This window comes from Mesitornis unicolor, unplaced genomic scaffold (assembly GCF_000695765.1).
Source record: "Mesitornis unicolor isolate BGI_N332 unplaced genomic scaffold, ASM69576v1 scaffold19313, whole genome shotgun sequence".
Taxonomy (NCBI): Eukaryota; Metazoa; Chordata; class Aves; order Mesitornithiformes; family Mesitornithidae; genus Mesitornis; species Mesitornis unicolor.
Genome location: NW_010176910.1, coordinates 19,199 through 31,571, shown reverse-complemented (window position 1 = coordinate 31,571; position 12,373 = coordinate 19,199). Strand labels below are relative to the sequence as shown.

The 12,373-nt window shown below is 36.8% G+C and overlaps 1 protein-coding gene across 1 annotated transcript in view; it reads left to right on the top strand.

Annotated features, from left to right (window-relative positions):
• SEC24B (SEC24 family member B) overlaps window positions 1–12,373 on the top strand; it is a gene marked incomplete at its 5' end in the record, with an annotated part of 39,431 nt that overhangs the window by 18,003 nt on the left and 9,055 nt on the right. Inside the window, 13 exon segments of the mRNA XM_010181884.1 lie at window positions 199–380; window positions 1,810–1,994; window positions 3,131–3,233; window positions 4,098–4,224; window positions 4,846–4,955; window positions 5,899–6,011; window positions 8,304–8,422; window positions 8,791–8,846; window positions 9,169–9,375; window positions 10,002–10,125; window positions 10,718–10,876; window positions 11,319–11,492; window positions 12,171–12,281. Of these exon segments, the coding sequence (XP_010180186.1) occupies window positions 199–380; window positions 1,810–1,994; window positions 3,131–3,233; window positions 4,098–4,224; window positions 4,846–4,955; window positions 5,899–6,011; window positions 8,304–8,422; window positions 8,791–8,846; window positions 9,169–9,375; window positions 10,002–10,125; window positions 10,718–10,876; window positions 11,319–11,492; window positions 12,171–12,281 (1,770 nt within the window).

Sequence of the window (12,373 nt, the reverse complement as noted above, 5' to 3'; positions counted from 1 at the left end):
CTGCCTTTATCAGTATAATTGGAGTAATCTTCCTTGCTAATTTATTTGGCCCATGTAGATAAATAACTTGATGGGTAATGCAAAAACTTATACATGGAAAAAGTGTTGGTTTCTAAGCATTTGGGAGTTTACACTTAAAAAAAGAAAGAGAAACAGTAAGTATATTCAATACCTATGGGATTTCTTTTGTCCTCCCAGAGACACGTTCTGTGTCCAGCAGCCCAGTTCCTGCTCCATCAGTCCCCCAAACATCAAAATCTTCTAAGCCTTTTGGTTACGGCTATCCAACACTGCAGCCTGGTTACCAAAATGCAGCACCACCTACTCCTGTGCAGCCCAGTAATCCAGGACATCATCCTGGGTTTCAGCACTATCCACAGGTTTGTATCTTTTTAAGTAAAAAGTTACTACTTCATGAAGTAACTTCATGGGAAAAGTATTTTCTGCATGTTATATTTCTTTTTTTGATGTATTTTCATATTTTATTTTTATAATCTCTGAGCCAAAAATTTTTAAGTATAATATTTATGTCATAGATCGTGGATCTTAACTTCTTATTAGAAGGCTTTGGGAATAAAATTTTTCAAGTGTCTCTAAATAGACTTAGCAAGTTTGCTTCACCAGTTACTAGCAGCATCCACAGTCTTAAGATCTGGTGTTTCAAGGAGCTGTATTAATGATAGGAAACCATACAGAAGCATAAAGAAGTACTTAATGAGCAAATATACTTTTGATCAGACCTCTGCTATGGTCTATGGGCTCAACCATTAAATCACTTTATGAGCAAGGCATGCCATAGGGGCCCGATGAAAGAGCTGTGTGGAGCCTCTGCTGGGTGTGTGGTGGAGCAGGCTGCCTGCGTCTGCTCTGCTTTTCTGGAAAAGAGAGCTCCAAACATCCAAGAAGTTGTGTGCAACCACCTGGCTCCCGTGAGACACCCAAGAGCAATGAAACCTGTGGAAGAGGCAGATGCTGAGGCAAAATATTTCTCTTCTATGCAGTGCTTCAGCATTTGTGTGTGTGTGAAGGATTGTAGAAAACAAAACCTACTGAAATAACTTATTGTTTTTTAAAGTTGAAAGACAGCTTCATCCTCACTAATGCGAGATGAAGTTAGGCTCTTTTCAGGAGCACACAGTAAAAGGGCAAAACCCAAAGGTTACAAGTTGCAGCAGGTGAAACTCCGATTTAGACATATGAGGAGAATTCTTCAGAATGGGAGTGGGAAAGCACTGGAACAGATTGTGCTGTGAGACCTTTAATCCTTAGATAATTTCAAATACCGGATGGACAAGGCTATGAGCAACCTGATCTAACTTGGAAATTAGCCTTGCTTGAGCAGGAGGTTGGTCTACGAGACCTCAGAGGTGCCTTCTAATCTAACCATTGCTTCTCTTCCCTGGTGTTTTGTTTTAATTTAAAAATAAATAGAGAAAAAATAGTTTCTGCAATGTGGAAAATTATACTGTAACATCTTATAAGTGGGGAAAATTTTGTCAACCTTTCCAGTAACTTGTTTTTTTATGCCTGGAAGGCATGAAGGATGATGTGTTGCTTCCAATGTTGATTTGTACCATGAATTTTAATTTTGTCCAATGGTACAGATTTGGAAGGTATGTCATGTTTCTCTTAGCATTTTTAAATTTCTATTATACAACTCTTTTCCTGTTTGTTTGGGTTTGTTACTAACTACTGCTGTATCTTTTTTTTAATACATGTCTGGAAAAGTTTGGATTACATGAAGATTTAAGATTTTTATTTAAACGTGACTCTGTGTTTACCCATCTGCAATGCTCTTACTTTTTTCAGCAATATCCAGGTGTGAACCAGCTGTCCTCTTCCTTAGGAGGGTTAAGTCTACAGCATTCTCAGCAGCCCGAAAGCTTGAGACCAGTAAACCTTACACAAGATAGAAATATTTTGCCTGTATCTTCAGTTCCAGCACCTGTGCCTAACTTGAATTCAAATCTTAGGAAATTAAACTGCAGTCCAGAGTAAGTGTACTGTGTGTAGAACAGCATCTTACATTTTTCAGCTGCTAATAATTTAAGTGTCAAAAAATGTCTAAATTTACTCCTGCCTTTAAAACTTTATGATGAGCTAATATAACCCCTTTCACTTGAAAACAAGTTTCTCCTCTGTATCCTTACTGCCATCAGAATACATTATATGCAGTGTGAGTGTAGCTTACTTATTAAAACCTTTAAAAACCTGCTTAATCTTTGCCTTGTTTTATCCATGTAAAAAAAAAATCTATTAATAAACACCTTCATGTTATGCAGTACATTTCATAGAATATTTTTGTAATATAACATAGGATTTTTTTGAGAAAGTTATGATGCACATGCCTAAATACAATAAATAAACTGAGTATATTTCACTGTGGTAGTCCTGCAACCATGATGTATCTTTTCACCTCTAATCAACATTAGGTAGTATTATCTACCATCCCAAGTCGAGTGCAGCTAGGTACAATGGAAATTGCTCTCTTCCAAAGATATTAATTCTGTTTCCAAAAGAAATATTATTCATTGCCCCAAATTGACTTGGCTTACTGCCCTACTAACAATGCATGGTTTCACAGGAAAACAAAAATCTGAAAACTAGTGGTCTCAAAATCAGTCTTGGGGATGAAACACTGTGTACAGCACTATTCATGCATTGGGTTCCTTTAGTGCCCTTTATTTAGCTTTAAGTCCATCCTCCACTTCACATACACAAAAGAAAATATTTTTGGCTCTCGGTATTTGAGATCCTTCTCTGTTGTTTTCTTATATAAATATTACTTTCTGAAAACTAGTAAATACTGTATTCCTTCTTTAGTTCTTTCATCCAACAAAATCCCTTTATAATGAATAAAAATATACTTTACACTGAGCACTGTAACTGAAACAGCTTTATCTCTTGACTACAAGTTTGTTTTGGTATACTTGCACTGCTGAGCTAGTGAATTAAAGAGCTTTGTTTCTTTAGGAGGCTTTTTAATCTCTTTGTATTAATTTTGTTTATTCAGGTTTGTAAAACATGGAATTTCTTACATTTTAAAATTCTCTAAAAACATGTGTTGACACAATATTTTTAACATCTTTTAAAATTTCATTTTCAAGAAAATGTTTTTATTTCCTTTCAGCTCATTTCGATGTACACTGACAAATATTCCACAGACGCAGGCTTTGTTAAACAAAGCTAAGCTTCCTCTGGGCTTACTGCTACATCCCTTCAGGGACCTAACGGTAAAGTAGCCTGCCTTTTTTTAGTATATGTATTTAATATACACATTTGTCCTATCTTTGTTCAAACAATAAAATATAATGAACTGTAAGTCCTAAATTTAACTGAAGTAGCAAAAAATTGTATGGGGCTTAGGAGGAGAGGAAAAAAGCCTTGAAATTGCTACTTCATTGAAATTCATAAGGGAAAAGCTTTGGACAGGTCCTTCAGATTTTTTTCCTTTCTGTTGGAAATCTTTACTTGCTTGTGGTTCTCTGAAACTCTGAATCATTACTCTGTGTGTTGAGCTCAGAACTGTCAGATACCTCTTGCAAAGGTGTTTGCAGTGTGCTCTTGAAAAGAGGTGCTCATCTTGAATATATTACTGGCGTGATAAATGCTGAAAGTGGAAGGTAAGCACAATGTGAGACTGAAGCTATGTTCATAATTGTTAAGCAACTCCATCTAATTTATTTATATTTATGTAAGAAGGTTAATAGCTGTCTGGTATGACTCTTTTTTCATGTGTGTTCTTTGTGTAAGACTTGCTGTCTATCATATTTAGTCACCCAAAGTTGTCATGTCTTCCAAAATTCCTCTTAGAATTGTAGCTCTGTTGTAACTGTGTAATTAAAAGTAATTTCATTCAAAATCTGATTACATCTGTGATGTGCGAGATTGGTGTAACTCGGTAATATTATTTCTTCTGATTTTAAAGGGGAGGATATTTTTAATAGGCATTATTATTACTCTGTATGAAAATGAGCTAAAAAGATGAAAGGTAAAAGAATTTCTAGTCTTATGAACCTTGTATATGCTATACTGCAGGGTGATGTCTTCCATAAAATGTATTACCTTTGTTACAGCTTTTCATTGTTTCTTTTTAGCAATTACCAGTAATAACATCAAGCACAATAGTGAGGTGCAGATCCTGCAGGACATATATCAACCCTTTTGTTTCTTTCATTGATGAAAGGCGGTGGAAATGCAATCTGTGCTATAGAGTTAATGATGGTGAGTTTTTGTAGCAGGAGATGCTTGCATTTATACAATCTCTTTCAAGTGTTGGCATCATGTCAGTCCACAGGAAATTTTAGATTAAAATGTAGATTTAAATTAGATTTTTTAAAAACACGTTAAGAACTTTTCTGGATCTTATGTCAGATGTGCTGTGCATATTCTGAAGCAAAAGGTTGTACTGCATTTTTCTGGGAGACTAAGAAAATGTAATCATACTATCCTGATTGCTTTCATAATGAAATCAACTTACTCCATTGGCTGCAGTTGCAATATGCAATTGGAAACATGACAGCTAATGCTGTCTGCAATCCAGGCCAGAGGTTATTGGAAACAATACAGATTAAAGCTGCTTGTTGTGAAATGCTGTATTTACACTGGTGTTTTAAAGTTGGGGAAATATTGCTGTGTAAAATAAGCCTTTTATTTCCAGTTATTTAACTTTGATTGTGCTTGGGATACCTGAAACGTTCCTTCACTTTATGTATCCTTAAAATGATTTTTTTCCATTGTTAGTGATAATTGAAATGTGTCTGCATTTGTTGGCTTGTAGCTGCCATAATGTTTTTTATTTGCTGACAAATATATAAACTTTTTTTTGTGGAAAAAATAATACAGTTCCTGAAGAATTTATGTATAATCCTCTGACGCGATGTTATGGAGAACCTCACAAACGGCCAGAGGTCCAAAATTCTACAGTGGAATTCATTGCTTCCTCAGACTACATGGTAAAAAAAAGTTTTCATGGGAACTTCAACAACATTGCATGTTAATATAAATGTGTTTGAAATTAATGTTGCATATTGCTCCAGTGGTGTGCATTAACTTTCCTATGATGGTCCTCTTAACACCAAGGAATAGTTAAAATTCGTACTTATTTTTAATTTTGGCAAATGTAGATATTCAGAGACTCATCAGTTAAAGGAAATAACAACGTGTGTTTAGCGTTCAGTGTTGTTTAATGTGGCATGATCTGTTTTGAGTCTGATGCAATGTGGTTTCTGGGTTTCTCCTTCATTTTTAGAAGGTTTTGAAAGACCAGTAATGGAATAATGAGAGAATTAAGTTGGGTTCAAATTACTAATTGTGATAGAAATTATTCTAACTGGGTGTCAGCCTACAATTGCTGTGACAAGAAAGATAAACAATACCTGGGAAAAGACCCCGTTCATAATGACATTATTAACAACAGCAAAAATAAATTCTTCTCTTGCCTTGGAATTGAAACACTGTGGCCAAGACATTTGGCAGTGAATAAATGAGACTTGTTACATGGCTGGGAAAAGGCTGTAGGTAGAATATTTTAATCCTGTTTAATGGATCGCATTGTCCACATCCTGAAGGAACAGTGATGTTTTCAAGACTGAATTCCCTATCTGGTGTCAGAGTCATGTTTGTGTTGACTGTTGGAAGGAGAGATGAAAATATCCCATTTCTGTTCTGAAGTATAACACTGTGCGCTCATTACAAATGGGAGTTATTAACCACTGGGAATTGTGGTTAAGTCTATCTGTATGACTCTTAGTAAATCAATTTTATTGCATAATGTATACCTTGCATTTTTCTAAGTATTCCCTTTTCCCACTTCTCTTTCTAATGACTAATCATTTTTTACATTTCTTTAAATATGATTTTTGAATGTTTTTTTATTTTTATTTTTTTACTTTGTAGCTTCGTCCTCCTCAGCCTGCGGTATATTTATTTGTTTTAGATGTGTCTCATAATGCAGTGGAGGCTGGATATTTGACAATAGTCTGCCAGTCATTGCTGGAAAACCTAGACAAGTAAGAATATAAATAACCTTTTCTTATTAGCTAATGTTCTGTTATGAACAATACTAGCCTGCAATTTTGCTGAGAAAAACCATAAAATGTTTAAACGTTCTGTCCCTAGAGGACAGAGGTTCTGTTACTTGAGGTTCTGAAATGCAGTTTACATGTGAAAAGCCAAACCAAGACAACTGAAAAAACCAAGCCACCAATGAAGCAAAAAACTCACCACCACCCCAAAAAACCCCTCTTGAAGCAATTTACATGATGAGAGCTATCTTCCCTTCTTGTGATTTAAAGGTGGATATGCAAATAATTTCCTTACATCTCTGCAAAGAATACTTAGCAGGAACTTCTAACATGTTGATTGTGTAAGCATCTATAAAGTGTGCTCTTACCACCTGCCAAGAGCAACAAGAGAAACTAAATTACAGAAATCAAATTGGCTGGTTCTTGCACTGAAATGGCTGAGGTGCTGCGTACTGGAATGTTGTAACCACCAGTGCGAGACTGCCTAGGTGAATTCTGTTGTAAGTTTGGTATTTTTTTAGATCACAGTTAACTAGATTTAACTGTGCCACATTCTGTCCTCATTTTTGCACTGGAACAGCATGTGTGGGGTTGGTGGTGATGCTTTTTGAGGGAGGGTTGATAAACTTTACTATGTTCTATGTTTCATGTCTTTTGAGAACTATTTTGCATCCAGTCAATGGAGCTAAATCCAGTTGGCGACCAGTCACAAGCGGTGTTCCCCAGGGCTCTATTTTGGGGCCAGTCCTGTTTAACATCTTTATCAATGATCTGGATGAGGGGATTGAGTGCTCACTCAGTAAGTTTGCAGATGACACTAAGTTGGGAGGGAGTGTTGATCTGTCTGAGGGTAGGAAGGCTCTGCAGAGGGGCCTGGATAGGCTGAATCAATGGGCTGAGGCCAACTGTATGAGCTTCAACAAGGCCAAGTTGGGCTTGACCCCAGGCTGGGTCCTGCACTTCAGTTGCAATAACCCCATGCAGCGCTACAGGCTTGGGGATGAGTGGCTGGAAAGCTGCCAGGCAGAAAAGGACCTGGAGGTGTTGGTGGACAGCAGGATGACCATGAGCCAGCAATGTGCCCTTGCGGCCAAGAAGGCCAATGGCATCCTGGGGTGTATCAAGAGGGGGGTGGTGAGTAGGTCGAGAGAGGTTCTCCTTCCCCTCTTCTCTGCCCTGGTGAAACTGCATTTGGAACATTGTGTTCAATTCTGGGCCCCTCAGTTCAAGAAGGACAGGGAGTTGCTTGAAAGAGTTCAGCATAGAGCCACAAGATGATTGAGGGAGTGGAACATCTCCCTTATGAGGAACGGCTGAGGGAGCTGTGTTTCTTCAGCTTGGAGAAGAGGAGACTGAGGGGTGACCTCATTACTGTTTATAAATTTGTAAAGGGTGAGTGTCAGGAGGAAGGAGCCAGGCTCTTCTCTCTGATGTCAAATGACAGGACAAGTGGCAATGGGAGCAAGCTGGAGCATAGGAGGTTCCATGTGAACATGAGGAAAAACTTTTTTACTGTGAGAATGATGGAGCACTCGACCAGGCTGCCCAGAGAGGTTGTGGAGTCTCCTTCTCTGGAGACATTGAAAACCTTCCTGGACGCATTCCTGTGCAACCTAGTTTAGGTGATCCTGCTCTGGCAGGGTGGTTGGACTTGATGATCTTTCAAGGTCCCTTCCAACTCCTAATATTCTGTGATTCAGTGGATGCCTCACTCTGAAAATTGTTGTCTACAGGATTTTCTTAGGAAACTTAATTTCTCATAAACACACCAACATGTACAATCAAAGTCTTCACTTACATTTATTGGTTTTGTCTTTCTTTGTTCAGATCTTAACAGCTATTTTGTCAACAGATTCTCCAAAACATGGCAAGTTATTTTAGTAAAATTGATAAAATCCCATGCAAAGTCTATAGGAAAATTGTTTATTTATATAACTTATGTACCCAGATGGTAAAAACACTATTTGCCTCTGTTGCTTTTGTTTACCACTGTGGTTTTTCAGTGCTTGCTGATGTTTTACATTTTATTTAAGAAATCCTGTTTAGTTTTCCTTTTAGTATTTCAATGCCATACATGGGAACATGGTTCACATGAGAAATAAGTATGTTGCATTATAGAGACATTGGACTTCTTTCATGTTTCAGATCTTTCTTTCATTCTCCCTTCACTCCTGTACAGACAAGCTGAGTTTCTGCTAACATCATCAGGAGCTCTGTGTTTATATGTGTCTTGAGAGGGAGATTTAAGGCTTAATAGTTTGTTTTTTAATGCTTCAGGCTGCCTGGAGACTCAAGAACAAGAATAGGGTTCATCACGTTTGACAGCACTGTTCAGTTTTACAACTTGCAAGAAGGTTTATCTCAGCCTCAGATGTTGATTGTCTCGGATATTGATGGTAAGTAACAAGAAAATTGAAACTAAATTATTGAGAAGCTATTTTTCTTTTCCCTAGAAAAAAAAGATTAAAATCTCTCAAATATTCTGGTATTAGGTCGATTTTATTGAATGTATAGAGAATATATTTTTTAAAAATAATCTTACACTAACTGCAGAGTAAGTGGTATTTAAAAAGTGGAATTCAAGTATTTATCTCCTTTGAATAAAATAAGCTTTATACAGACCATATTATTCTCTCAAATGTATGTATCAGTAGAGTGGACTGTATTTCATGGCACATGTAGCAGTGGGCAGTGAAATGTTTTGTTCTATTTTAATGCTCTTTTTCCTCTAATAAAATGCTTTTTTTTTCTGCTCTTCCTACAGATATTTTCCTACCTACACCAGATAGTTTACTTGTAAATCTCCATGAAAGTAAAGAGGTATGATTGCTCAAAATATATCATTGTATTTAGAGTTAAATATTTAAAATAGATATTCCTTTTAAACTTTGAATTCAAGCCTGTCTTCATAATGTTGTTATTCCAATGCTACTTTTCAGTTATAGAGGTATTACAAGTTTTACGTTTGATGCATCATAGTTCTTAAAATTGTGACTACTTTTTTCCTTACTGTGTTGAAACTAAGCTGATATATTTGGTTCTAGTTGTTCATCACTTCAATTATGGCAGTACAACTTTTTAGAAATAGCAGAAAATCTCAAACTTGCAAAATCTCATAAACACATGTCAATCTGTTCTGCAGCTGATAAAAGATCTATTGAATGGATTACCAAATATGTTCACCAATACAAGAGAAACACACAGCGCATTGGGCCCTGCTCTTCAGGCTGCGTTTAAACTGATGTCTCCAACAGGCGGTCGGATATCTGTGTTTCAGACACAGTTACCGTCTTTGGGAGCAGGGCTTTTGCATTCCAGAGAAGATCCCAATCAAAGGTCAAGCACAAAGGTATGAAAGCTTCCTTTAATATTAATCTTTTGAGGCTAGGGACTGGCCATGTCTTTCTGAGTTATAGTTTTTGCAGCTCAACTCTTGTTTTTTGTTTACAGCAGTTCACTAGATTTTAATTTTTCAGTGTCTGTAAGATCACTAATTTATAGGTGTATGTATGATATTATTTGTTTCAAAGTACATGAGCTGTCTTCCGGACCTTTGGTCCATAGCTTTTTTTGGCAAGCAGAAGAAGCTGCAAATGTCTGACTGGGTTGATGTCAACGTGGGTTTTGAACCAAAGCATGAATACATTAAATAGTAGACCTAAACCATGATTTCTTATGATTATTATGGCCTTGTAGTTTACAATATCCAGTAAGTATTAGGTAGTTACATGAATGTTTATTTGTATGAGAATGTAAACTTTCTTGAAATTAGGATCATAACTGCTTGTAAATAGAAATTAAAATAATATGGAGCATAAGGAAAATAATTTCTGCAGGTGGAAATGCATATATATTATTGCTTAAAGGAAACTTCTTTACCATACTTTGTTGCTGAATTAGTATGTCTGTTCCATGAAGTCTTCAGAGAGCCCTATTGTTTTTCTAACTCTTTCCTGTATTAATTATTCACCAAAGGTGGTTCAGCATCTTGGTCCAGCAACAGATTTTTATAAGAAGTTGGCACTGGACTGTTCAGGCCAGCAGACTGCTGTGGATTTGTTTCTCTTAAGTTCTCAATATTCTGATCTAGCCTCTCTTGGTAAGGAGTACCCACTGTATGCATTCACTCTTTCTGCACTGTTGTCTTTCTTTGGAAGCACAAGTTACTTCAGGAATTCTTAAATTATGTAAATTTCTTTGCACTTCTGTAAATGCAACTGAGGCTGCAAAGGAATTGACTTTGAAGTTGATAGCAGTAAAGAACAGGAGTATCTGATTGGTGGTATCAATTTATTCTGGGATTTCAGTTTTAAACTAGAAGGTACTCTTCTACTCAAGAACAGGAAACAGCCAGATGGCAAGGAATGAATAAAGTTTAATTATAGGGGTAGAACAGAGTTCTGATCTTTCAGTATTAAACCAAGGTTTGTGTCTCTGCGTGCACACCTAATTTTGCCTCTACACCGTTAAATATTTCTGCGTGCACTCCTGTCTTAGTTGCCAAAGGTAGCATGCTTGTAGAAGAAAGAGTAGAATTAGATAATTGTGTATTGGGGTGACTCATCACTGTCTTCAGTGGCCTGAGTCTGGGCTGGTTCTTGTCCTACAGATTCGGGTCTTGTCAGGAAAAAGATGAACATAAATGTGACTTGCAGTTTTACCTCTTCACCATGTTTTTCCTTCCTTCACAGCTTGCATATCCAAGTATTCGGCTGGATGCATCTATTACTATCCATCTTTCCATCACAGCCATAATCCTGCTCAGGCCGAAAAGTTGCAAAAAGACCTTAAAAGATACCTTACAAGAAAGATTGGATTTGAAGCAGTTATGCGCATAAGATGTACAAAAGGTGTGTTTTACATAGTGATTTGTATGGGAAACTTGGTGTAAGCACATTAACTATAATTTTGAATGCACTTAGTCTTTAGCAACATTAGGTGACAGTATCCTCTGAATTAATTCTCTTGCACTGAAGAGTAAGATAGTTGCCTTCGTTATGTAAGTTACATTAGCTTTTGTCATTTGTTTTTATGTTTTGTTTTTTACTTGAGGGCAGCACCTCACGCTACATGAGTTAACTTAGTTGAAGGGTGTCATTCAGTTTGGAGCGTTCAGAATTGAACATGAACTCTACAGGATCATTTTGAAATGTCTTACGATTCATGTAATTGATACTGTGTGATAGAAGAAGTATTTTACTGTTTTCTTAAATATAGCTTAAGGGATGTGGGTTTCAATTATTGGGTTTTCTTTATGTGGTTTTAACACTGAATTCTTTCATCTGCTTCTAGGTCTCTCAATACACACTTTTCATGGGAACTTTTTTGTACGATCTACTGACTTACTGTCCCTTGCCAATGTCAATCCTGATGCTGGATTTGCAGTACAAATGTCCATTGAGGAAAGTCTGACTGACACATCTTTGGTTTGTTTTCAAACAGCTCTTTTGTATACTTCTAGCAAAGGTAAACATATTCAAATGAATTGGCCACTGGGCTTTTTTTCTTCTAACACAATGTTTGTATAATTAGTTTCACAGCCTAAGAGAATCTTGTAAAAGCTAGTGAGCCTACTTGGCAGTTAATCACATAACGCAAGTCTTTATAAACTTTATTTTGCTGGAGAAATATAATTTATCTCTATCTTACGTGGAGTTGATTCAGCAAGATTCCTTTACTGAAAAGGCATCCGCATACTGTTGTAATAAGCAATAACGTGTTTCGCGTGCACTTTGTCCAAAATCGCAGACGCATGATGGATTGGAGTGAGTTGCTAGTACATTGCTTGGGCATAAAGAATAGCAGCTACTTTCTGTTGTGGAAGATGCCACTAAATTTGGGGATGGAAATCAGTGTACTTCATTTGTAGAATTAAGACATCTATTGTGGATGTTAGAGCTATTTTGTGTTATGAACTTGTGCTGATTCGTAAGTTGAATGCTTTAGAGCATTGCAGAATTTGAACAGATTAAGAGTCAGGAGAGGGACATAGTATTATAGCAATTTCCTTACTGGTGCGAGGAAAATTTACAACTCCTTTACAAAAGGAGTGTGTCTTAGGTGAGAGGAGATACGCTGTAATGACTGAATTTGTATACTTCTACCAGGAGATATTCCATAATGCTTTTGATTTGTTTTTATTAGGTGAACGTCGAATTCGAGTGCACACTCTTTGCTTGCCTGTAGTAAGTTCACTGGCTGATGTCTATGCAGGAGCAGATGTACAAGCAGTTGTATGCCTCTTAGCAAACATGGGTGAGTACAGATCAGGAAGATTCAACTGTCTTTTTGTATGTTCTTAATTTTGCCAGCCATTTAAACGAAGTAGTGAATGAAGCCTGGGTATT